At 42.6% G+C, this 27,363-nt stretch overlaps 1 protein-coding gene across 1 annotated transcript; it reads right to left on the bottom strand.

The window, feature by feature from the left end:
- Positions 1-5,325: 5,325 nt before the first annotated feature.
- On the bottom strand, positions 5,326-25,881 carry LOC110090292 (keratin, type II cytoskeletal 75). The gene is made up of 9 exons (XM_072987082.2): positions 25,405-25,881; positions 20,699-20,910; positions 18,700-18,760; positions 16,703-16,798; positions 15,127-15,291; positions 12,417-12,542; positions 9,855-10,075; positions 8,985-9,013; positions 5,326-7,315 (listed from the first exon to the last, which is right to left on the bottom strand). Exons 1-9 carry the CDS (start codon positions 25,879-25,881, stop codon positions 6,609-6,611), a joined length of 2,094 nt encoding a protein of 697 aa, XP_072843183.2. The 3' UTR covers positions 5,326-6,608.
- Positions 25,882-27,363: the final 1,482 nt, after the last annotated feature.

The following is a 27,363-nucleotide window of genomic DNA, read 5'->3' as shown; positions in this document are numbered from 1 at the left end:
GAGGATTTTCAGAGTGTTTCTGGGGTTTCCAAGGGGACGGTCATCATCTACTTGCTCCATTCTGCAGTTGGGCCCACACTTACGAAAGCAGCGTTTTGCATTCTGTAAATATAAATGGTGATTTAAATTGAATCATTGACAGTGCTAGCCTTCATATGTCTAGATGTATATTTGATTCTGTTCAGTTTGGGCCAGGGAAGGGAGGGAGATGCAGAAGGAGCCTCCCCAAAGAATGCGAGGACTGTGAACACATTTGGGCATCCCCTGGATAACTACAGCGCCCTGTCAGCTGATCCTTCTATCCTAGAAGGACCAGTGGATCCTTTCCAACATGAGCAAAGAGGAAGACAGAGAAGACGATTACATCCCTTATGGGTTTTTTTATTGTTTTGATTATGACAAGAGTCTAATATGAAATCTCAGCTGTCAAATATTCTTAAATATGAAGCAGCAGCACTGTATGCCCATTGCTAAACACTTTAGCATGCTAACAACACCCCTACATGTCAACAAAGGCTGTGCACTAAAATACATTCTCATAGTCAGATGTCAAGTCTTTAAAAAACATGCTATCCCATGTCCAATAACATATTCCTGTTTTCACACAATCTGTGATAGATATCTGGATTTAAAACCGGAAAGTAATTTTGAGATCACATACATTTCAGAGGTTAGTCAAACTAGATTAAGGATATGTTGAATAAACAGAACCACCCTCTTTAGATGCAAACATGCTTTTCCCCGGTTATCACCATCTCCTTAACAAGGTATTGGATGCTATCTCAAACTTTAGAAAGGCACTCCCTTATTTCAACCGGTTAGAGACTTGTCCAAACTACTTGTTGTATTCTTTTTTGTTGTCAGCGTTTTCATTTTTTTTCCAAGCGTGTCTCAGCATTTGATTCCTGCTTCCCAAACTTCTAGATTCCTATCTGGGCATCAGGAAGAATAGTAGGAAAAAAACGCAAGGGACAGCCTGATATAGTTTTATGTTGATGAGGTTTTAGATTAAAATCTGCACTGAACAGAGTGTGTGACTGTCTACCCGGCCATAATAATGATTTAGTTACCTAACTTCATAAATGTATTCCACATTGTGGACTGCAAAATCTAGTGTCCAAAGCCCCTCTAGTAATAAAATGAGCACCCACAGAGTGCATTTCTACATGTCCAAAATCATCTGCCAGTTGTTCAACAGATCTGTCAGATAGATCAGTAATCCCAGCATCGCTGATGAGAGAAAAATGGATTAACTGAGTCAATTTTAATAATGTTGTGGGTCACTATAGGATTGTTTAGATGTGACTAGAAAGGGTGAGTATTTCGGTGCTTATACGTAGGCCCACGTTTTGGTCCTTTCTTATAGAAACCAAAACATTTTCTGTAGTGGGGGGTGTGGCGGCAGAGGAATGGTCTGTTTTTCCATGAAAAGGAGCACAAGGATGAGTGAAGTGCCATTTGGCAAAGAGAGGCAACCATCAAATTTGGCAGACCCCGAAGAGCCTCTGTGGCATCTCCCCAGCCATTCTTCCTAACATCTAATGCCCTGCGATGCACACAGCTCTGTCATGTGATGCACACAGGACAGAGCTGTGTGCATCACATGACCCATCTTGGACCCCCCCAACTAACCTTCAGATGCTTTGGATGGTGCTACTCCATCCATCTTCACCAGTCTTGAAGTATAACACATTGCCAATCCAGTTTGTTTTGGTATGTGAAACTGAGGGTGGAACACCATCTTGTGCTTTACCTCACACATAGCAAAACCCTTGGGGACAGCCCTGGTGCAGTAAAACATTTCTCTGTCCCACAGCACCCCACACAACTCAGTTGCTCAAAGCCCTTTTCTCTCACAAAACAGGAAGTGAGCCAGGCAGCTGCAGAGTCAACTGCCTGAGGGAAAAGGTGGTTGTGAGATAAGCTGGAGGAGGAAGGGAAGAACTTCACCCACACAACTGTCATGGGCTCCATTTTATACAAAGAAAAGTCTTCATTGCACCTTTATAGATGAACTGGACAAATGTGTGAATCGGTCGGAGTTAGTTTAATCTCCATTTTAGCTAAGCCCCATGGAGAGAGCTAAATAAACTAGTCCATTATTTGTTCTTCTTGATCTGTATGTCATGTACTTTATAGGCCTTCCAAGTCCTGAATTCGCTCAGAGTACAGAAGCAGCACCTACTTTAACTGGATGGGTTCATCATCCTTGTAGGCTAGGAGTAATAATACATTGTGTTTCTGAACATGCAGATTTTTCTCTCAAGTGAGAAACTACAACTACCTGACCACATCCAGTTCTTTTCAGAGACAAGAAAAATATTCCCAATTCAGTTTACTTATCCATGCCCAAGCTGCTCGTGGTGTTTGTGATGTCAGTGGTATGGAGGTTGAGGAGAAACAGGCAGATAGCTATTGAAGAGAACAGGGTGTTTGTTTGTTTGGAGTGAGTAACCCTGGTATAGTTGATCCATATATCCACAAGAACAGCAGTGGCTGCAAATACTCCCACCTTAATTTCTTCTGTGAACAAAGAAGAGGGGTGCCTAGAATTATTCAGTATTCAGTCTGAAGGTGCTTAAGGTGGTGAATTGTGATGCAGTTGCAATTTTGGGGGGGGGGGTATTTCTTTGAGGTGGAACTAATGCTGTGAACAATCCATCTCTCAAACTCAGACTATTTGATGTACAAAATCATTAACCAAAGCATATCCTTTATTTAACATCCTTAAAAACAGTGAAAGGAAACAGACTGATGTAATTGTTTTGATTTATATACTGCCCCTTAGTGTCAGAATAATCTCTGGGTTCCAAATAAATAAATAAATACATATAGGTGTACATTCAGTTGAATGCCTGAAGCAATGCCAGTGAGGAGATTTTAACTCTATGCTAAGAAAGAAGTCACAAGGATTGGAAGAAGGGGCATACTTTTACTACTTGCCCTGTATTTCTAACTGGATCACAGGCTTTACGTATCATTATTATCAGGTGTTTCTTTAAATTTTCAAACCACAATATGAACATTCATATTGTTATGGTGCACAGAGAAATGGATCCTTCATGTCCTGCAAGCTTTCCCCAAGGAGTGGTGCTAAAGGCTGTTGTATCCATGTTGTGCATGCACGGTGATGCTGGCTGTGTTGGCTGTCTCCTTTCTTCCTTGCCTTTAACCGGTCCTTCAGTCAGGAGCTGTACTATTCAGAGAAACATGTCCCCTGGACTGATGTAGCCTTGGCTACATTTGCCTTCTATCACCAATAACTGCTTCTGTGGTCATCAGAGCCAGCTCTCAACTCAGGCAATAAGGCCACCGCCTAAGGCAACAGATGCTGGAGCAGTGGCAAAGTGCTCCCGGGCAGATCGATGTGTGCTGTGGGGCTTCTCCAGCATCCATTCAGCTGTCTGCAAGTGTAGTGGGAGGGTGAGGCCCTGCTGCCATTTTCTGAGGAAGTGGCACAAAAGTGGGGACTCATCACCTTGTGGTTGTTGAGGGTTTTTCGGGCTCTTTGGCCATGTTCTGAAGGTTGTTCTTCCTAATGTTTGGCCACTTTCTGTGGCCGCCATCTTCAGAGGACAGCACAGCTGAAGATGCCGGCCACAGAGACTGGCGAAACGTTAGGAAGAACAACCTTCAGAACACGGTCAAAGAGCCCGAAAAACCCTCAACAACCATTAGATCCCGGCCGTGAAAGCCTTCACGAATACATCATCACCTTGTCATTGCCTTAGATGGCAAAGTATCTTTCAGTGGTCCTTCTGGCTTTCTTACATGCTTTGGGCTGTGTTGAATAAATCTTTGATGTCTTTGGTCTGTACCTAGACTCAAAATAATAATGAATAAGTAAACAAAATTGTGCATGCTCTCAGGGTTAGTGCCAAGATGGCAACCTTCTCTGAAACAGATCATGCCCGCTACTTATGGCTCAGTGATTGTAGATGGAAGGTCGTAGAGTCGTTGCTCCCTCACCTGTTCGGCAGTGGTGGCTAAGAACTGAGCTTCCAAACCTCACCTGTGATGGCATAACCACAATCTTCACGGTGTACTATAAATCAATTTTGTATTATGGGAGCATTATTAACCTCCTATGCCTACCCAGAAAACTCCAATCCAAGAATGCTTGAAATGTAAGAAAATCCATTCCTTTTTTAGATTCACCATCCTGGCCTCTGCAAGAGGCAATTTCCCTTAGCTGGGAATTTTTGAAGTTTGAGAAGGGGAAATTCCATGCTGTTGTATCATTTTCAGATAGCCAGTCAATTTCCTTCTCCCTAAATATGGGGAGGCTGATTGAGAAACATAAAGGGAAAAACCAGACTTTCTCAGCTTGGCCTTCAGTCCCATGGATGGCTTGATGTGGTGGAGGAAATAGTGTTATAATGGTTTGATTTTTCACAAGGACAAGGAAATTAGTAAGCCAGCACCTCCTTATTTCACAGATTTCAATGTGGCTCCTCTAAATACAAGGACTCGACCCAACTCATTGTTTGAGAAGAAGCGATATCTCCCTGTGTCAAATTGACCCTGAAGGGTGTGAACATAAGCCATCCTCCATATCTACCATATTTTCAACTTCCCAAAGTGCCTCCCCAGGCCTGCCATACCTGTTGAGGGTAGGGACGCTGCCATTAGCTAGAATGCCCCTGTTGCCAGTGTCTCTTATGGAGGTGGAAGAAGGGGACAACAATTGCAGGAACTCATCAAGAGGTTCTGGAGGGTGAAGAACCTGCCCAAAATGGAAAGAGTCCAGAAAGTGAGGTTCAGGGTGAAGGCTCTAGAAGTGGGAAGGAGAGTCTGGAAGCTATAAAAAGAGAGGGGAGCTGTGATTGGTACCAGTGGCTGAGAGAGGAAGATCTGTGGGTATGTATACGCCGGTAGGTCCAACTAGGGCTAGAAACAATTCCTGTCTGAAATACTGAACGGATACTGTTGATGAGAGAACAAGACCCAATGGGTCAGTGATCTGTTCTTAGTATAATGCAGCTTCCTCTGTTCTGGCAAATAACGTGGCTTGTATTGTGAGTGCAGCAGAATTCAGGTTTTCTTCTGCTATGAAAATGGCCTGATTAGTCATATTCCCCATTTTAAGGGATACATTTTCAGTCTTTTCCAACGCATGGGGAGTCATGCCATGTCACATACGGAGTGTTATCTTTCTCTGTGTGGTGCAAGTACTCTAGCCATCTTGATTCTCCAGCTTCGATTCAGCGTGGGAGTGAGACCGAAGCATGATTCAATCTAGTAGATCACTTTGTCCAACTGAGAGCAGGTAAGCTTTTTATGAGTATCAGTTACTGGAAAGAACTGAAGCAGGAGGCAAAGGTAAATAGCACTTTTTTCCTTCAGGTGTTTTATTCCGTGAATCATCGTCACTGAAATATCTCGGGCAACCATTTTATTATTAATGCACTTTCTTATGGAAAACACCAGAAACATAAGGATTTCAAGCAAGTTCTCAATCTGTATATAGTGTTACTATTTTATGTGTAAAGACGGAAATATACAGTACTTTTAAATTGAACCTGAACCTGACAGATCCATCTAGGCAGGCAAAGGAATTTACATGCTAAAGTCTTTACAGTCTGACTTTGAATATCTCTGGATAGTCAACCATGTTTGTGGTGCCATGTTAAGAGTTGTTGTCTGTCCCCCCCCCCCCCCCCCGTGAGATGCTTCTCATCTGTAACAGTTCCATTGTAGGCTAGTACAATTCGTTTATTTCCACACTGAGAGATGGCTGAAAATTTCTGGGTGGGCTGAGATGGAATTGGTTATTTTTGTTCAAAACAGGAACTTAACAAAATCCCCCCTTTTTTTCCAGAATGGAACAGCTTGGGATTGACAAAAACAGTACGAGGACAACAAAACAAAAGATTTGTCCATCCCAAATCATGAAACACTAATGTAAAAGCGGGATAAAAATCAATTATGGTTCTATCTGACTTAAAGTCAATGGGGCGTAATGGGGCGGATGCCGGATCAGAACTCAGGAGACTTAGCATCATATTCCTGCTCATCCATAGAAACCTCCCAAGGAATGCCCATGGTAAGCCACAAGTGGAAAATCTCACATATCTTGAAATCTCTGTTAAGGGGTACAGTCAGTCAGAAGCACATAACAACAAACCAATTCTAAGCATTGTAAAGAAAGGCTAAGTTTCCTTTTTTTTACAGCTCTCTGAATTAAAATAAAAACTAGAGGACATTGGCACCCCTTGTATGAGATGTTTGAGGGAGGGGAGGTGTTTTTACTTTACTTTTCTTTTGTTTTAAATTACCAATTCCAAGAATATGTTTCATGAAGCTGCCAGTGCCAAATTAGTGGAGGAAGCATGTCTGATTCAGCAGTAGACATTTCTCTTAAAGGACAGGAAAATTTCCATGCACTGAAAGGCACTAAAAATTTAGATGAACCAAGATATGCAGGCATGTTGCTAAAAATATTTCATGATCAATGTTTCACACCCTCAATGCTAGTAGGAGTTCTGATTGCTGCGGCTAAGAAATTGAGAATGAATTTCTTTCCAAAATGGGAAGTTTTACAAAGATTTTTTAAACTGTGGGGTTTCTTAAGGGGCCTCTCCTGCTTCCAGAGGAGTAGCAGCTACTTACAGAGGTGCTACTCCTCCAGTGAAGCAAATATCACCTACTTGTCCAGGGTAACAGACACCCACAGGAGCTTGTACTGCTCCAGGATAACACACATTGAGAGGACCACCTGCTCCTACACAAGGCATCCCTCCTGAAACCCCAAAACCTCCTGCAGCTGGGATGCCAAAACACGGTCCACCAATATTTCCAATTCCAAATCCAGGGTGGCAGCCCACAACTATGGGGCCACTGACAACTCTACGGCCCATCCCTCCATCCCCAAATGGGTGAACATCTACTGGTCTGTAACCCCCAGAGAGGTAGCCTCCACCGGGACACGTTTCTGCTATACCTCCAGAGATTTTCCCACTGCCTACATCCTGGATGGATCCATGCACAATTCCTGAGCCGAATCCCAGACCTTGGTTGGTGCCTCTTCCCACCCGAACTCCTCCAGTTTGACAGGAACTGTCAATGCTATGGTTACCAACATAACAGCTCCTGGAGTAGGGGACTGCTCCAGGGTGGAATTCTGCATCTGCAGAGCAAACTCCTGGAGTCAGGTTGTGGCTGCTGTCCTTGGTCCTCGAGGGCTCTCCAACACTTCTGGAACCATAGCTCCTGTTGTAACTTCTCTGGGCCCATCCACCATATCCTGAATTGTACCCTATACCCATAGGACTGTAACCCTCTGAGCTGCTCAGGTGGAAGGGTTTGACCACATCTGCAAAGAGAAGACAGAATCATTTCATTTCAGAGCCACACCAATGCCTGATTTCCCACCTGTGTTGTGGCTGAGATGCCAGATGGTACAGGATGAGAAATACATTCAACAATTGTGAGTGTTTGTGTGTGTGCGAGTGAGTAAAAGAGAGGAGGGGAAGGGGGATGGGTGGGGTGCTTTGAACCCTCTTAGAACAACCTGAAGTGGAATGGTTGGATTAAATTACTTTTAAGAAATCCCACCTGATATAAAGAGATATTACAGACTCACACCCACAGAACAAATTTGGTATCATCCTATTATATTTTATTAATAATAACTTATTTACCATTTTACAGTAACACTGGCTGAAATCTAGTTATTAGTAACAACCAGAGTAGGCCCATTGAATCAGTAAAGCTTATGGAGGAGGTGATTCACCAAATCTCCACTGATGCAATGGGCCTATTCTGGTTGTGACTTATTACTGGATTCCAGCCAGGAAACTATGGGAGTGGAATGAGGCAGCCGGGAACATGGAGAAACAGGGGAGACTCCTGGAAAAAGAGCGGTTATGCTGACTTTTGTGGGGGGGGGGCAGGGCAACTTTTTTGGTCTACAATAGATATGGACACAAACCAAACTACAAACTGGGGAAAAAAACATGAACCAGGCTGGTTGGTGGTTTAGTTCATGCAAGCCAAAATGAAGTGTTGAACTTTTTTCTGCTCATTTTTGTTTGTTTGCTTGCTTGGGCAAAATGGATGCCGCCCACCCCCTTCCCACTGCCTCCCTACCTGGTCCTGCTGCTGCCTCCTCTTCCTCTTCCTCCTCCACCATCTTCAGAGACAGGGGTCCAGCTTTCCTTCTGGACACCAGGCTTCCTTTCTCTGAAGAAGGTGTTACTGGAGGAGGAGGAGGAGGCAGGACCAGGTAGGGAGATGATAGAAGTTGTAGTAAGGGGGCAGGTGAGCAGCTGAGCGGGTAGAGGCATTGGGTTCTCTTCCTCCCAGACACGAACTAGAAAAACGAAGCACTAACTGGTTTGTTTTTCCAGGGTTCAGTGGTGGTTCAAGCTTCATGGTTTGTTGTTTGTAAGTAGTCATCATGAACCACAAACTACTCAGGTTTATTCTTTTTTCAATTCCTGTCCATCTCTAGTTTCTAGATCTTGGAAACCCCCCAGCTCAAATAGACTTTGACCAGACTGACTGCAAATAGATCAACATTGGAAACTTTTCAAAGCTCTGTGCTAACCCAAGAAGACTGCATGGGAACTCCAAGGGAAACGGATTAGGGCTCAATGAAGGGGTGTGCAAAGCCTTGCCACGGGAACTGTTTCTGTGGCTTCTCGGCCCTCTGGCAAAACAAAAGGGTGGACAGCAGCTTCTTGAAGCTTCCAGGATCTTCAGAGGGACCCTTTAAAATGGCAATACTCCCTTCCCCAAATTTCCTTTTTCCACTCAAAGATGGCAGTGGACATGTAGCCACTTCGGTTTTTTCTCCTGCAGTTTTTAAGCACTATGGTAATTAGTGTATCTCCTCATGGCCACCACCCCTGACTCGATCTGAAAGTACGGGGGGGGGGGGATGGCTTCCAGACGCACCAGAGTTGCCTGTGCTGACTTAACAGGACTATATTATGTACTAGAAGAACTCAACCCAGTGAAATACAGCAATTCTTACTTACCTACGCTGGTGGGATTTCCTTTGTGTAGTCTGTTGCAAGGGAAAAAATGGAGAAGTATAATCGCCATTTGATTACGCTTAGGAATTTGAGACAGAATACAAAATCCACTTTTCCTGAGCAGCCCCCTGTGTAATGAACTGGAATTGCAGGGCAATATATTCCTTAAACTTGAAGAGATCCCATTAATTTATGTGGGGCACAGGAAATGGAAGGCTGGCTGGACAGCTCAGTGAGTAAGGCATCTGGCTGGGAGTTCACTTCCTCACAGCGCCTCCAAGAAAAGAGTCAGCCTCTGTAGAACTTAGGCTGACTGCCCAGTCCCAGGGCAACCCAAGAAGGAGGGAATCATAAACCATTTTGGAATACAGTACTCTGTACTTAGAAAACCATGGGAAGGGTAATCATAAACAGCTAATGACAGGGGAAAGGAAAGCTGGAATAGCCTGAGACTTAGAATGAGTTAGACCTGAATGTTTCACTGGAAATGATTTCTAGTCAATGCAGCGATGGGGGCGGGATCAGAATCTGCCATAGCAAGCATTTTGTGCCATGCCAAAATATAATGCTGTCAGAGAATTCAACTTAAAACCAATTTGGAGTTTGAATTTCAAGATTTCAGCTCATGTGAATCACCTAGGGTTTTAAAGAGGAAGCTAAGTGAATCTTAGCAATGCCAACAGAAATATCTTCAGGAGACTTGGACACATTTTGAGAATGGCCAGTGAATTTTGTTCAGACCTAAAATCGGCCTATACAGTAATCAGAGCCACAGTTACTCTAAATGGTTTGCATAAATTTCAGAGGAAACTAAAATGATCCTGTTATATGTGAGGTCTCTGTGTGCAACTGGTGTGCGAGTTTCTTACTCACCTGGTCTCTTCTCCCTCCAGCAATGATTTATAAGCAGCAATCTCAATATCAAGAGCCACCTTGGAATTCAGGACCAGCTGGTAATCCTTCAGCATGCCAGCCAGGTCATCTTTGGCCTTCTTCAGAGCAGTTTGCAGATCCGTGTGCTTTTCCCGGGCGTCTTTCAGAGAATTATCTCCACGCTGTTCTACATCGCAAATGGCTGTTTCCAAAGCACTCACCTAGCCCATCAAAGAATGAATAAAAGGATCTGGATTAAAGGAGAGCTGGTATTGGTTCATGGTCAGCAAGGAAATTGGATTGTACAATGACACAAATAAAAAGAAACCATTTTTTAAAATGCACTCTGAGGTTGTTTATGGACTGTCCTTACTGTAGGTAGGACAGTTTTTGAAGTTGTCGTGGAGTTGTTGCTTCAAAGGAATTGAATGCCAAAGACGGGTCATAAATAGAGATGGGCACGAATCACCAGTTCATTGGTTTGTACTGGTTTTGCTGAACAGGTTTTTGGCAGTTCCCAGCCCCTCCTTCTCCAGCAGGCACCCATGAAGAGGCAGCACTCCGAGGAACTAGGGCAGGGAACCCGGGGTACTGCCCCTGAGTGGGTGCCCACCACAGGAGGCGGGGCTGGGAACCGCTAAAGATCTGTTCAGCCAGAGGACGAACCGACACAAATGTCCAGTTTGGGGTTTGTGCCCATCTCTGATGATAATCATTGCCAGGTGTGAAATACAATCAAACACTACTGTACAGTTAGCTGGGAGCTTTACCACATTGTCTCTGTATTGTAAGACGTATGTCTGAAGAAGTGTGCAATGTTCCACAAAAGCTTACATCAAAATATAGCAGTTCGTTTTTAAGGTGCAACAAGATTTATTTATTTTTTTGCCTTTTTTTCCCTGTTGAAATCCTTAGGTCCATAAATCCAGCTTGGAGGAAGAGGATGAATGAGCCAATGGCAAACCCAGCTTTTGGAGTCTGAATCTTTCCCGGCCCCATGTGATGGCAAAATATTTTGTGGCCTCTCAAAACCAGAAGAGAATGAGGATGAGGACAATTCTTTGATGCAAAGTAAGCAAGATTGCATGAACCTTCCTTCAAGACACAAATATTGCTTTAATCTAAGTCATGCAAACTGCACAAACCTCTGCTTTTTAACAGAATTTTTTAAAGGATTAGAAGCATCTGAGGGGATTGCTTGTGTCATTTAAAAACAATCCACTTGTCCTTCGCTGCTTGCTCCATGTGGGGGCTTTTCTCCTCCAAAAGAAACGGCCCTAGTTTTACACTTCTTGTGTCCCTTCCCCTGAAGATTAAGAATCTCACAGAGGTGGAAAATATCTAGCTGAGGCGTCTCCTCAAGTGGAGACAACAAGAAAAAAAAATTTGAGCAAGCCTTCATTACATCCACAGGAAAAAGACATTCCAGATGAGCTAAGGGTTTTAACTAAACGTGAAATGTGCAAAGGTGTGTGTGTGTGTGGGGGGGGGGGGGTAACAGAGGAAGCGGAAAGAGAACAGAGCCCAACAGAAAGAAATGAGGAAAGAGAACAACAGAGATGAAAATGTTGCAATTAGAGGGAATGGATCAAAACCATAAAACGACTTGCTAGCCCAATCCACACAGTTAAAAAAATGCAAGAAAAATATGAAAACCTGAACAAAAATCAAGAATAATTAAATCACTCCTATAGTGCAGCTACAATGTAAGAATATTCCTTTCCCCTCACCTCTATTTCTCTTTCTTGGCTTTTAGTTCCACAGGTGCTGCTTCTGAAGCTTTCTGACAGTCTATTTCAGGTACTTAGGCATTACCTTGGACCTTTACATTTATGCCCTACACCCCACCCCCACCCCCATCCTTGCTGCTTGCTATAATCACTGTCCTTACACAGTTAACATCTGAAAAAGAGTTTTGGATGGATCAAGATTCTGTTACTTATGTGGACTGACCACATAAGGACAAAATCATTTCAATGCTGCAGCAGTAGTGCTAGTGAAAGACCTTTATATCTCATATAGACATGGGATACATCCAGAATATAGTTCAGATATGATCCCTGGAGATTCTCTAACCATTCACCCTATTGGCTTCTTCCCCAGTTCCTGCCCACTCTCCCCAGGTTTAGGAATTAGCTCCTCTAAGAAACTAAATCTAAGATCTTTCTTTGATTGTTGTTGTTTAATAATGAGGAGAGCCTGCCCAGTTGGGAGACTCCTCCCCCAACAGATCTGCATGGCTCAGCCAACAAAGGGGTCCAAGAAGAACATGTCAATGATGGGGATGGTGTGTGTTTGTGTGTGTGTGTTTTGTTGGACGGGGTTGAATGGATGATTCCTGTATATCTGTGAACAGTGTGTGAGAGGGTGGGATGGCCTTGACCATGCTGTGCTCTGATCCAGAGAAGGGATCCCAAAATGACAATTCACCTTTCTTGCCAGAAACAATCATCACCCTTGATTTGAGCAAGGAAGCAATCCAAAATTACATTACTAGATACAATACTGGTGCAATCGTCGGGCCCCAAATAAGAAATGACACAGGTTCCAGCTTTCTCTTACCTGCTTTTTAACACTATCATTTTCACGCTGCAACTTGTTGATCAACTGGGTCAGCTGTGCAATCACTTGTTGGTTGAGCATCAGTGCGTCTGAGTGTTTCCCCCTTTCCTCCTGAAGCTCTTGGAACTGATGACCAGAAAGTATAAGGAGGTTAACATACTCACTACCTATTGTTATCCTCTGAAACCTGGGAAAGCATCTAGTAAATGATGAAGTTACTAGATGCTTCCATTTGGGAGAATACATTGCAAATGCAGCAGAAAGCAAAACAGACTGTCCTGGGTGTGTCTGTGTGCCTGAAAAGACACATCAGACAAAGGATGAACAATCTTTACTGCTTCAGGTAAGTGTCTTGAGTCAGCATTTATTTTATTTTATTTATTTATTTATTAAATTTATACCCTGCCCGTCTAGACCGAAGTCTACTCTGAGTGGCTAACAATAAAAAATAAAATAAAAACAATATAATAAAATAAAAAACAACAATAGTGATATAGTTCAAGATGGGGGGGATTCAAGTGATGACAGGAGGGAAAGCCTGCCTAAAGAACCAGATCTTAAGTTTGCTCTTAAAACCACCCAGTGAGGGAGCCAGACAGATCTCTAGGGGCAGACTGTGCCAAAGACAAGGGGCCACTGCCGAGAAGGCCCGGTTTCTTGTTCTTTCTTTCCGGGCCTCTCTTGGTGTTAGGCCCCTCAGCCGCCCTTCCTGGCTAGAATGAGTGATTCGGGTAGATCTAGGTGGGAGGAGACGTTCCGCTAGATATTGAGGTCCTAAACCATTTAGGGCTTTATAAGACATCATTAACATTTTGAAATCAATGCAGAAACGAACAGGCAGCCAATGCAAGGCAGCCAGAATGGGGGAAATACGCTGATATTTTCTCATCCCACTGAGAAGTCTGGCCACCGCATTCTGCACCATTTGAAGCTTCCTCATCAATTTCAAAGGTAGACCCATAATTATTGTTGTAGCCCATTCGGTTGTTGTAGGCCTGGCTGCTTTGATTAGCTAGGCCGGGCAAGGGTCAAGGGAGGAAGTGGTGGCCCGACAGCGATCAAGTGCTTTGTCCACCATATCTGGCATCACAGGCTGAAAGAGATCAAGTCTCATTGGGCAAGGCGGAGTGCTGGATGTCTCTGCTCGATCTACTGTGATCAGAAAAGGAGAGAGCTCCTGGCGGATGGCCTCCACTTTTGATGTTAAAAATGCTGCAAATTGGTCCAGTGAACTACTAGTAAGGGCCCATCATTTAGACCAATTCTGGATAGATTGCGAACTATATGGAAAATTCCACCTGCTGATTTGATGCTTCACTTATCCGGACAGTGAAGTGAGCTCGACTGGCAGCCCTCACCTTAGTAAGGTAATGGTTAGTTGTAATACTGACAGCTTTCTGATTATAATGCATCGGGTTCCATGTCCAAATGCACTCTAGCCTTCTCCTCTTTTGCTTCACAGCTTGTAGCTCCTGGTTAAACGAGGGCGCAGGCTGAGCTCTATGCCAGAGAAGGCATTTAGGAGTGATCATGTCAACAGCCCTCCATCAACCAGAGCCTTGACAGGAGCGCCAGTCAGATCAGCCCGAATCCCTCTCATGAAGTCCTGGAATCCTATAGGATCCAGTAGCCACCATAGAGCACCTAGCAAACTCCAGCGTGTTTCTATAAACAATGGCTACTCTCCACCCCACCCCTCCAGTCTACCCTGGTGCTGGACTGCATAACTGGGAAGACAGGCAAGAATCAAGGGAACACCCCCTTCCCTGCCCATCCAAGTTTTGGTTATGCATGCCAGGTCTGCATCCTCCCCAGAATAAGGTCTTGGATAGTCTGGGATTTATTGGATACAGACCTGACATTCAACAGCACCAGAATTAGAGTGGAGACCAAGACTCAGGGTTGACTTGGCTTTGGTACAACTCCCCAACCCAAGACAGTGGTTTCTGCACCCCTCATCCAATTTGTCTGTCCCCCTTTGCTGGGGTTTAGTTCCTCTCACAGCATTCTTCAAGTAAGGTTAGTAGGCGCTGACAGAGCACTGTTTCCACAGAGGGAAGGCCTCTTCCAGGACTCAAGCAAGCTGTGAGAGAAGCGAACACTGGCAGTAGTGGAACCAATGTCTCCACAGGGTGGGTGTGGTTCCAGATGGACGAGTCCCCTTCGGTCTTCATCATCAATGGTCCAGCAGGTTTCAGCAAGGCAGAGATGGGTCCTGCTACCCCCAGTGTTTTATTAGTTGGCAAGCGTATTGGAGGGGAGGTGATGCAAATGAATGGAAGGCATTGAAAACTGTGGCAGACAGGGAAGGTATTGCATAAAGCTCAGAGAGGGACAGGTAGAATAACAAACACAGGCATTTCCTAAATCAAGGCCAAAGTTGGGATCGGCAACATTTCTGGAAAGATTCCTAGTCTCACATTTATCTCGTGGTAAAGCCTGTGGTCAATTCAGCAGTAACTCTTCCGTTCTCCATTCACTACTGGTATGCAAATCGGAAATGTAGGAAGCAGTTCTGGGAAAACTAGACCCCACTTTCTCCAGTGTTTCCCTAGGCAGTTGACACCCAGACACTCTCATCAGCCAATTGTGCAAGCTTGGCACATGCTGACTTCACCAAGAGGTCATAGATCAGGAGAAGAGGAGTGGCTCAATAGTAAGTCTATCCATGCTTAAAAATATAGCCTATATAGCAGTGTCCCCAACTTACTCTGTTTTCATAGAAAGCATTTGCTTCTTCTTTACTCCTCTGGGCAATGCTCTGGTACCAAGCATCAACGTTTCTAAGAATCAAGTCAAGGTCCAAGTCTCGACTGTTGTCCATTTGCAAAAGGATCTTCGCATCACCGATCTGGCTGTCAAGTTGCGCCAGTTCCTGCAAGCACAGAACAGCCACCCAGGGTTAGTGGATAAAACATCTCTCTTGCAAACAGGACTTCAAAACTGGAAGATAGGGCCAAAGGGGCAGAAGATGGCTGTGGATATTTAGCAGTGAATGGGGGGAAGCATTCTGCATGTCCTTGAAGATGAATCATAACAGTAGTAGCAGCAGCAGCAGGAAGAGGAGGTGGAGGAGCAGCAGCAAATGATGATGATGACAGCTATAGCAACCGTCCCTGGCTTAGTTCTGGTATTAAACATATGCTCTGTGATTTTGCTCTCACCTTCATACAAATGCACAGTTCTTACGCCACTTAACCCTGAGAGTACACCCTGTCAAAATACAATTCTCCAAAAACTGCAGATACAGTGAAAAATGCAGCCACATGCAACTATCTGCTGATTTCAACAACTCTACTCTTGATCTTTTAATAAGCTCTCCTCCTTTTCTTTTTAAGAATGTTTTAATTACAACAGACTCTTCCCAGAGACTCTGATTCTGCCCAGTTTTTCCTCAGCTCTGGAGAGAAGAAACCTTCCTCACTCTTTTGGCACCACTGAGGAGAAAGAGTGTGTAAAAATCTTCCACTGTTATCTGTGGACAGAGAAAGGAGTAGGAGACCATTTCACAGAATCCCCTCAGGGGCAGGAGAAATTGTCTAGCAATTTCCGGGGAATGGGGATTCAGTGTTACTGGTGTAGTGGCGTAGCTTCCTCCACCCCTTAAGGATTTCTCCACTATGGTTCCAAGAAGACCTGTGCCCATGCTAGCTGGGGGATTGTGAGAGGTGTTTTTTTTTTTTCTCCCCTTTCTTTCCTTTTTTTAAGTAATTTGTCCAAGAGGGAGAGAGAGAGAGAGAGAGAGAGAGAGAGAGATTATTCAGAGAAAATTCTGTAGCATCTTTTTCATCTAAGACATTTTGACCCAGCTTCATGTGCAGTTCCTGGATGAAGAAAATCAAGCCATATAGGAGAAGCATTTATGATGCAACTGGAGGCACCTCTGTAGGGACCCCCTCTAATTTTCTTATGCCTGCATATCGCAGTCTCCATTTCTGCCTGACACCCCCTTTTTGCAGTTAGTGGGACAAAGAAGAAGTCATAATTGGGTACATATTCTCTATCTGGTACTTTCCGCTTGCAAAACAATGATTATTTCTGCAAATCTCTGGCAGGCTCTCACGATGGTTAACATGGTGAGTAATAAAATTTGCCTGGTCCTATTTCCAGAGAGTCAGCTGTGTTAATCTGTAGCAGCAAAAACAACAAGGTAACTTAAAGACTAACACATTTTACTCAGCGTATGTTTTTGTGGACTGTATCCCAGTTCTTGAAATCCATAGGGCATATTTCCATTCTTCTCAACCTGCAAATCTCTATATTTAAGACTATGCTGTTCTTCTTACCTCTGCATAAATATGTCTGCGAAACTCCAGTTCTCGGCACAGTAAATCTACTTTTCCCTCCAGTTGTGTCTTGCTCAGAGAAATTGAGTCTACATCCTGAAGAGAACAAAATAATTTTTGAAGCACTGATGATGTCGCTGCAGGAATGCTGGGAAAGCCAGTTGCAGCTCAGAAGTCACAAAGTCCTCAGAACAGGCTAAGGCAATGATTTAAAAAATGATGCTCTGTTGTTGTTTTTTTTGGTTGAAACAAAGAGTAACATCTGACAGTTTTTGAACAGAAAATAAAAGTTTTTGACAGTATGTGATAACAGCTAAGCAATGTGACCCAGTAAACTTTATGTTAATATGAGTTCATTTAGGCAGTCAAAGCAGATAATCCTTGAATGTTAAGAACAAATTTGGATACTGAGATTAGTTGAACAATCAAACTTCTGCATAATTTCATTCCATTTCAGTTTGACTAAGAATGTTGGCCATGTAAAAGAGAAACGTGGATAAAAGAATCTTCAGAAATCTGGTCTCAGGGAGATTTAGTGTAATGTGCGGCCAAGTTGTTTCTGACTTACGAAAAATGGTTCTCTCATTAAGAGCCCTACCCAGGTTTGCATAATAAAAGCTATAGCTACTAAAGATGGGCATGAACCACTGGTTCGTCAGTTCACATTGGTTCATCTCTTGGTTGATCAGCACTTTCCACCCCTCCAGTGTGGGCCTACTTAGAGGCAGCAGCTGGAGGAGGTGGGGCAGGGAAGCCAAGGCACTGCCTCTGAATGGGCGGCCATTGGAGAAAGTGGGGCTGAGAAGCATCAAACACCTCTTTGTCTGAAGGATGAAGCAGCACAAATCGCTGAACCAGCAATTCATGTTTATTTCTAATTACCACCTAAAATGAGTCAATCTATCTCACGTTAGGTTTTCCTCTTTTCCTACTACCTTCCAGTTGTCTTAGCAATGTTGTCTTTTCTTGTGAGTCTTGTCAGGAATGGCTGGCCAAAAAAACAAAACAAAACAAAACAACAGACTTACTTTAGTCTTTTACACTTATAAGATATATATCTGTATCTATGTATCTGACATATATTGGCCAAAATCCTATTGATGTTTTCTTCTCCTTTTAAAAAAAATCTTATACAAACATTTAGTGATGCATCACTTAATGCACTATAATGGTGAAAGGTTTTTTTGTCAGATGAGTACAGCCATCAATTTCCGTGCCACTTTAAAAAAAGAAGACAAATTATATCTGAAAAGCATGTTCCTAAAACAGAAAAGAAATGAAGCAATTTCACCAGCCAGAACTGTTTTAAATTACAAGAAATAAATTGATTTCAGTCAAAGTCAAATCAGCTACTGATTTATATACCATGTGATTTGAACCTGATATATAAAAAAAGTCAGAACAGGAATCAATTTAAGTTTCCAGTGGGCCCATACCTTGAAATGTACCTGGTATTTTTTCTCTAAGTCACAAATCTTACACAAATGTTTCGTGAACTCCATTAAGAGTTCTGGCCATTATCTCTTATCAAAGCTCAAGATGTACAGTTCAGTAACACAGAGGACCTAAGCCTGAGGACTCTCCCTTTAACAGAATGAGCTGTTAGTGAACTGGTGGGGAAACAGAGATGGAACAATCTTCCCTTACCTGATGAGCAAGGCAACTTATGACAAAGAAGGAAGGTGTTTGATCTGATCCTTATGATGTTCCCAAACAATGCAATTTAGAAACCAGTCAAGTCAAAAGCAACAGTGGAAGGTGCCACTCCTCAACTAGCAGACTCCATTCTGAGCAGATGGGACCAGCTGCTTCTTCTTGTCTGAAGGGGTGCCTCTAATGTAGGAATGGCCAGGTAGGTAGTCAAAGGTAGGAGGCTGCATCCTTGGTCTCACCATATACTAAATAGGTAACCTGGTCCTCCAGTTGGCACCCAACATAAACAAAGTGCTCTGAACTTTGTGCTTCATATCTGAGACACTGAATTGGATTCATCTTACCTTCTTGAGCAACACAAATTCATTTTCTGCAGCCGTACGCCTTTTGAATTCCTCTTCGTATCTGTTGGAATATGGAAAAGTGATATGCAGCTCACAAGCACCACACAGAATGAATTATATGAAGTCAGAAAGATAGCATCACCATGGAACAACGTAAAGCAGGTTATTAAGGATTGCTTGATGTTTTGTAAGGAAGGGCTAATTCTAAATCCCTCTGGCCTTCTCTGCTGTGACACATTTTGCTCTGAGAATGAACACAGACCAGATTTTCTTCTTCTGCAACTTCAGAGAAATCATAGGACTTTTTTTTCCAGCTTTACAACATTGCTAATATGTTTATGCATAATTTGTACTTATTTCATTGAAGCAAGAGATGCAAACTTTGAAGAACAAAGATGCTAGTAATTCACCAAGTAAAGAAATGACTGGTGCTTTGAGGAAGATTCCACACAAATGTAGAGCTTGTTGAGAATGCAAGGATAGCATCTTATTCTTTCCCAAAGGTTATTCTATAAGTTACTTCTTTTTTTTCCTTTATCAAGATAATAAAACTATAACAAATCATGGGTCTGTTATATTGTCTGAAGGTTATTTGCATTTTTGTCTTTTTTTTGTCCTGTCCTGCAGCATTATGGTTTAAGGTTTGCTATTATTGTGTGAAGAAGCCAGGGTTCAACAACACTTGTCACTTTTTGAATGTTGGTAACTTTGAGAAGTAGACTTTCACACATTGGAAGCAAATGTGTCTTGAAAGTATCTCCCAAAACTTTCATAATCAAACTGCTATGGAAGACTAGATAGATAGATAGATAGATAGATAGATAGATAGATAGATAGATAGATAGATAGATAGATAGATAGATAGATAGATAGATAGATAGATAGATAGATAGATAGATAGATAGATAGATAGATAGATAGATAGATAGATAGATAGATAGATAGAGAGAGAGAGAGATAGATAGAGAGAGAGATAGACGGACGGACGGACGGACGGACGGACGGACGGACGGACGGACGGACGGACGGACGGACGGACGGACGGATGGATGGATAGATAGATACATAGATACATAGATAGATGGTAAAAATAGAAATGAAGTTAGTATGAGAAGAATTGATGCTTGTATCACAAGCATATCCCATGACTGGTCCTACTGATAAATTTACAGGGCTACATTTGAAAAGGAAGGAAGGGAGGAAGGAAAGAAAGAGATACTGGAGTGTACTGAAAGAGATACTGGGTAGAATCCTATAAGCTGTGCCCCCCAGGTATGACACAATTGGTGTAAATCTCAGCAGTTTGTTGCCAAAAGATAATAAATCATCTTAGACATTTGCTGTTGTGCAGCTGGTTGTGTAACACTTACGGTATTCAGTGCTGAGATTCATACCATTTGGATTAACCCAGTATAAAAACATATCAGGATTCTGGCCAATATCAATGCCTTACCATCTTTTATAGCAGTAGTTCTTAACCTTGGTTACCCAGGTGTTTTTGGACTGCAACTCCCAGAAGCCTTCACCACCAGTTGTGCTGGCTGGGGTTTCTGGGAGTAACCCAAGGTTAAGAACCACTGTTTTATAGGATCATTTGTCTCCAACTCACAAGGAATTTGAAATAAAACTGTGGTGGTGGGAGGTGAATGATATAGCAAGAAAGAATAAAATAAAATCCCTTACATGTTCCTATTTCCTTCTTTAACAAAGACAGTTGCTAGGTATTTCTAAAACACTTCGCAAAGGGAATCAGTCAAACCCACTTATATCAGCTGAACACTTCAGAGGTCTCTTGCACTTCAGGCACCTCATGACCAAGGTAAACGCCTCAATAAATTTTAGGGTGAGGTGCTCCACCTGGCTTGGTCCATAACCATTTACCGCTCTGTAATATTACAACTATTACTACTTATACCCCTAGAGCTGCTGCCACTGGTGCTCACAACAACAATAGCAATCAAAGAAAGGGAAGAGTAAAAAGAAGCATCTACTTAATTACTTGCTCTTGAGTTCCTCAACAAGGTGTTGAACAGCATCATTTTCTCTTGCTAGGTTTTCTCTCTCACTTAATAAATAGTCTATTTCTTTCTTCATGTTGCTGATGAAATTCTCGTAATAGGGCTCCAGGTTTTTCCTGGCTGGCAGAGCATACTCTTGCAAGAGGTTCCACTTGGTTTCAAGGGCCTTGTTCTGTTGCTCCAGGCTTCTGACCTGTGTGAGGAAGAAAGAGGTGCTGAGACCTTTCAATAGGTTCCAGAGCAAACATGGTTTCAAAACAGGCCTTTATGAAATTGGCTATATCCATTCTGCATCAGTGTTCAAAAGGAATGTGCTTTCAGGTGAGGTCAAAGGCCTTGTCCAGCATTCCCATCCCCACCATGGCCAATCAGAAATCTCTGGAAAGCGCTCAAGCAGGAAAGGAAGAAAACAGCATCTTCCCACTTCTGTTCCTCAGCTGCTGTGCAGACCAGTGTGTCTCTGTTGACTGTTAGTCACAAGGAAATGTGTCGCCTGCATGTTTAGCAGCCAGTGGTAGCCTTATCTTCCCTAAGTTAGTCTCATCCTCTTTTAACACCATTTATGAGAAGAGCCAGCCTGTGGAGCCTTGAGCACAGTTCCAGGGCACCTCCAGAAGCAGGAAATGGTAGAATAATTTCCATGTATTCTCTACCCGGGAAACCCTGAAAGGGGTCACCATATAAGTCAGAATTTACTTGACAGCACACATATGCGCACGCAAGCACAGACATACACACATGTTGGTAGTCATTATCATATCTTGTGATAACAAATGCCATCGTTTTAACGACGGCATGTCTCAAGTGCCCTGTGTGAAGCAGCACAACCTCTCTTCCACCACCACTCCTAACACAAGATGAGAGCACCATCTCTTGGGATGGGCACTGTCTCTTTGTGCACCTGGTAGGGAATGGAATAGGTGAGAAGGAAGGGAAAGAAGGGAAACAACCCACACCTGTAGCATAGCTGTGAGAAGAGGAGTGCTCAATATCTACCTCTCAGCCTAAATGCAGGGCCCACTTAGTCACACCCAGTACCTATTTATGGATGTGCATCAGCCTTGAGGAAGAACATACTTATTCTCTACTTGGGGGGCAGGGTGGAGAGCCTGTTTCCCTGAAACACTGGGGCCAGACATCACAATTGTACATCATCTATGATAATAATATACCTTGAGACACCTGTCTTGTCTCAATATGTTGTGGCAGCTGTATATTTGTCATGGCTAGTTAGCCAAAGGCCTGCTAGTCTCAACACCAGTTGGTGGAATCAAAACAAAGGAGGGTGGTATTGTCTCCAGGCCCTTCTTCAGTTAAGCCTGTGTGGGAGAAATGTTGGTGGGTTAAGCCTTTGGCCTTTTTGTGCCTTACCTAAGATACCAACATATCTTAAAACAACTTCATTGGGTGATGCTGAGATGAAAGTGCAACAAATACAGATTTTCAGGTGCCCAAGGGAACAGAGTGTCTTCAGACATTAATACATTCTATTACAGCAGCAGCAAAAACATTTGCAGCTCCCTAAGAGTGAAAAGACTGGTACATTCCCCCATCAGCCATACTCTGGAAATTTCCAATCCTGCTGACAAAATGTAGAAGAAAACAAAGAGTTCATCTTCCGCTCTGGGAGACTTTGTGTTGGTTGACTATTCTTGCCCGTGGCTGTGATATATTGGTGGTGAAACTGATTTCATAATGGGAGCTTGCCAAAGGGACAGGCATGCTTCTGTGATTTCCCTTGTAGGCAACAAGATATTTGTCCAAGTTTTCAGTGCAAAATACAGAATTTTGTGCAGGAAAACTCTCCTGGAATTTTCTGGCAAAAAGGCTGCTGAAATGAAAAGAATGCTCAAAAAGCTCTTATAATGTGTGGTTTTTGCCCAGCAGGCAAAAACTTCAGAATTTTTAAATTCTTGCCTGCAAGAAAGAAATGAATATTGACACTCCTATCCTGATTCTAGTCTTAGGAGAGATGGAGATATGGCTTCATACCTCTGTCCATGCCTGTGCAAGCACACCACACTTAACATGCATTGTTGTTATTTAGTCTCAAATGTGTAACTGCATTTCCAGGTATGAAAGGATTTCTTGTTTTCTCACAAGGGAAAACAAAATTGGAACCAGCAGATAGAAGCCAGGAATTCTCTTCTCTCTCCAGATTTATTGTTAATTATTATGTCACAGTGGGTAGGTCCATGGAATCAATGGAACAAGAATGACTCACTATATCCCCACTGACTCAGTGGGCCTACTCTAGTTGCTAAGCAAGAGAATTTCAGCCAATGAAACAAGGAATATGAAAAACAGACTGCCTTTGTGCATCGGATCCTCATTCATTTCTGTGGGGAGAAACTATGTTAATTTGTGCAGTACATATAGTAAAGGGGGAAATGATACCTGACAAAGGAGACTCCTAGTCTCTTAGAATGCATCGATGCATTCAGTTACCTAGTAATGCCTACAAACATCATCATCATCATCATCATCTTAGAACACTCAAGTGTTTAACAGAGCTATTAAGACCTGATATAGTCAAAGTGTATTATAATGTAATGTAATGTAATATAATATACAGTAATATAATATACAGTAATATAATATGATATGATATGATATGATATGATATGATTTGATTTGATTTGATAGATAAATGCAGGTTTCCTGCTAGGCAATGGACCTTTTCCATTTGGAGCAAGGTGGAATGAGAAACTTCAGAATGTTTAATTGTACACATGTTCAAATGCTATGCTAGGTAGCTGATAGGTACAGTGGCCTGTGACTTGTGCCTTTGTAGCAAAACATCATGGGCTCAACATGTGACAACAATATGCTTTAAATACTTTAAAAAATCCAATTCCCATTATATCCAACCCCCTTCTAGTAAGAATGTCACAAATGATGTAAGAAAGGTCTAGGAACCAGAAGCTTAGGAACCTCCCTCTCAGCATGTCTTATGAAGGTCCAGAAGTGGATCCAATAAATTAATATATAGATGCAGAATTATTCAATCAGAAGCTCCCCCTTGAGTGAAATAGAGTGCCCAGTGCTGCATACTTTGCAGGGCCTCCAGATCAGATTTGGGGCTACTACAGGAACTGGATTCAGGAGAAAAGAAAGACAAACTGGGTAGTATGATGGACTTGTGCTGATCTGACAGGTCTTCCAACCTTTCCTCATTGCCAACTGGGCATCGCTCCACACATCCATGCTGCCCACTAGCATCACCAGCTATTCAATGGTACCATCAAGCTGATTGTTTCTGATTCCCTTTCTGGTCCTCTACCAAGCAGGCAAAGCAAAACACTCTCCCAACCAAAACATTTCAGAAAAAAAGGAAGGCAACAATTCCTACCAGCCAAAACGGATTCACCAGAGGTTGGATTGCTAGGCCCAGCAAAAGGGCAAAAGCAGCTGGAGCAGTGGGTAAATATTGGCTTATATACTGTCATGGCCCATGATATGGCAAGGGAGGCTGGGTCAGGAGTAAGGATGTAACAAATACAAATTTTCTCAATGAAAAAGGGTGGCAGGGCACACAGTAGCATAATGAAAAGAAAATGTGCTTTTGTGCAGAAGATGTGTATTTTGGGCAAAATAGAAGTTTTTGTATAAAATGCATTTTCTGTTCAAAATGCAAGGATATTTTAGGCTCTCTCTCTTTTTTAATAAGTACAAAAACATGTTTATGTGTTCAGAAGCTGGTTCTGTGATTTTTTTTAAAACCAAAAAGTCCTGAAATCCATTATGCACAAAAACTCTCATAACCTTGATCAACCTGGAGAAAACAACTTACATTTTTCATTCTCACCTGTGAAATTAAAGCAAGAAAATATTTGTGTTTCTAGTCAGGAATGGCCAGGAATCTGTAGGATTTCAGGTCCATTCTTCCCCCACAAGATACTCCCAGAGGTGGCAGCTATATCAGGCTAAGAACTGGCACAAAAATCGTGCACATGTATTAAATCTGAGAAGTGGAACAATTGGCTTTCAACTCATAATGGCTCCTTACAACGGTTATGTTCCAAGGAAATTTATAGGAAAAATTAATTGCAACCGTAACTTTCTTTTCTTCATGTGCTGTCAAGTCAATTCTGACTTATAGTGACCCTTTTCAGAGTTTCCCAGGTAGAGAATACTCAGAAGTGGTTTCCCATTCTCTTCTCCTGGGGTGGGGTGAGCCTTGGGACTATGCAGCTTGCCCAAGGCGACACAGGCTGGATCTTCTCATAGATGGTGTTAAAAGAGGGTATTGAACTCCCTCTGGCTCCGTAGCCAGATATCTAAGCTACTGAGCTATAACGTAAGTCCTATTTATTTCCGTGGGATGCAATCCTAATTAACTATAATGGAATTAAGACTGACACAATGTTTCCAAAACCTCTGAAATTCAACATTATACAAAACCTAGTATGTTGTAAAAGCCCAAACCAGGAACTTATTGATCCAACTTTTTCATAAAATTTAGTTCGAAGAAAGTGTTAGTGAAATTTCCCTTTCATTCCTTTGTACTTCAACACAGGTGCGTAATCCGATGTGCATCAGAACCATGCACTACAGGTCCCACTGGTTAGTGGCCTGAGAACACACAATTGCATGCTCATGAATTCCATATAATTCATTATACATATCATGGCCTTGGCCCACCTTTTTCCTTCAGTTCAGGTAGCAAGCATTTATTTTGCCTCACCTTATCGATGAAGCAGGCAAACTGATTGTTGAGGTCCTTCATTTCTTCCCTCTCACGGTTTCGGAATTCTTGTTCCTGTAGGTCCACTCCCACTTGTAAAGGCTTCAGGAGATCCTCATTGATCCTGACTCCATGGATTCCATCACCCCTGGAGTTGGAGTATCCTCCAAAAGGCCCACCACTTCCAATCCCAGGGCCATAATGAGCCACCATGCCCCCAAAGCCCAGACCACCATAACCTGCATGCCCGTAGTTGCAGCTGCCATAACATCCAGCGCCGTAACGACCGTAAGAAATTCTTCTGTTTCCACCCAGACTGGAAAGACTCCGGCTGCCGAAGCCATGGATCCCATATCCGTTTCTGACTGGTTGACGTATGGAGGCAACATAGGTTCTGCGCCCGCCTAGTCCACACGCAGCAGAGGCAGAACTGAATCCCCTTCCTCCCATTCTTGCAGCAAATATCTGTTGAGTCATTGTGGCAAGTTGGGCTGGGTTGGTTCCAAAGAAGCAGATGCAAGAGAAACACACACAGAGAGAGAGAGAAAGAGAGAGAGAAAAAAACAGAGACAGCCACCCTCTACAACCTTGAAGCCAACACTTATATAGAGTTGAAAAGCTGGTCATGATTGGCTTAGCATCTTAATTTATGAGCCTTCACAGGTTTGGTCTGCCTCAGGCCCAGAAATGCTTTTTCAGTGTACAAGTCATTATAGTAAACACAAACTTAAGAAACAATGAGAATTTTTAAAGGAATTGCTTAGTTAGCAAGCTTTGCTTGGAGGATATTACACTTGATAACCGTTTCTCTTGCTTGCCTTAATTATAATTTAGAGAAAGTTATGGAAGAGAGTCTTCCTCTTTTGTTGACCACAGATAATATACTAAGGGCAGTTGAGTTCTACATAATTGCAAATCCTGGCTGTTGTTCAGGGAGTCATTTTTTGTTATCCCTGTTTCTCTAAACATCAGTTTAGCCATCCATATTCCAAATAAAAAGTAAAGGTTCCCCTTGACAATTTGGCCAGTTGTGTCCAACTCTAGGGCGTGGTGCACATCTCTGTTTCCAACCTATAGAGCTAGCGTTTGTCCGCAGACAGTCCTCTGTGGTCACGTGGCCAGTGTGACTAGATACGGAACGCCATTTACCTTCTCACCAAGGTGGTAACTATTTATCTACTCACATTTTTGCATTTTGCACTCTTTCAGATTGCTAGGTTGGTGGGAGCTGGGACAGGGGCTCACTCCGTCGCATGGATTCGATGTTACGACTGCAGGTCTTCTGACATTGCAGCACAGAGGCTTCAGCAGTTTAACCCGCAGTGCCACCACGTCCCTATATTCCAAATGGATACATATAAATTATGTAGAATTGTCCCAAACTTTGTTAGTAAAATGGCCAGTAAGTATGTGGTTTCTTTTCAGAGATAGTTCAGTTGTGAGTCAAAATGAGGCAATCACATCAGCCAGCAGATAATGAAAGGACAGCAGATACTAGCAAGTTCAGGACAGTATATTTTAAAAAGAATCAGGTAATGTTACTCATTACCTCTTTGTAAAGAGGTTGTTGTGACCTTTACATGCTCTGACTGTGTAAGAAATTATTTGTGTTCCATGTCATTGATACATTGAACAGACCTTACCAACAGGCCAGAAAAATAGAGGGAAATTGTCTCTAATTCCTTCTGCTGGCTAGTGCTGCTGCTGCAACTTGAAATATTTATAAAAATACAAAGACAAAATATTTCCCATACCACTTCAAATTGCTAAGACAATAGCGTAACAGAAAATGTTCTGTTAGAAAACCTCTAAATTGTCCTTAGAAACCTTTCAAATAGACATTGGGACAAATAAAAATAATGGATCGTGATATTTGTCAGAAATTGCTGATTCATTAAATATCTGTCCCTTCATATTCGTGTGTTCCAGAGACCCCCACGAATAGAAAAGAATGAATAT

The sequence above is a fragment of the Pogona vitticeps genome, chromosome 2 (genome assembly GCF_051106095.1).
Source record: "Pogona vitticeps strain Pit_001003342236 chromosome 2, PviZW2.1, whole genome shotgun sequence".
In the NCBI taxonomy this organism is placed as follows: domain Eukaryota; kingdom Metazoa; phylum Chordata; class Lepidosauria; order Squamata; family Agamidae; genus Pogona; species Pogona vitticeps.
The sequence above is the reverse complement of the archived record's forward strand: the minus strand, read 5'-3'. Positions and strand labels throughout refer to the sequence as shown.

Bases quoted from the DNA above. Each gene is read 5' to 3' on its own strand.
- LOC110090292 (XM_072987082.2), bottom strand. From the start codon at position 25,881: ATGACTCAACAGATATTTGCTGCAAGAATGGGAGGAAGGGGATTCAGT. The intron at 16,799-18,699 runs GTAAGATGAATC...TGTTCTCTTCAG, and splicing joins AATTTGTGTTGCTCAAGAAG to GATGTAGACTCAATTTCTCT. The intron at 15,292-16,702 runs GTAAGAAGAACA...CTGTGCTTGCAG, and splicing joins GCAGACATATTTATGCAGAG to GAACTGGCGCAACTTGACAG.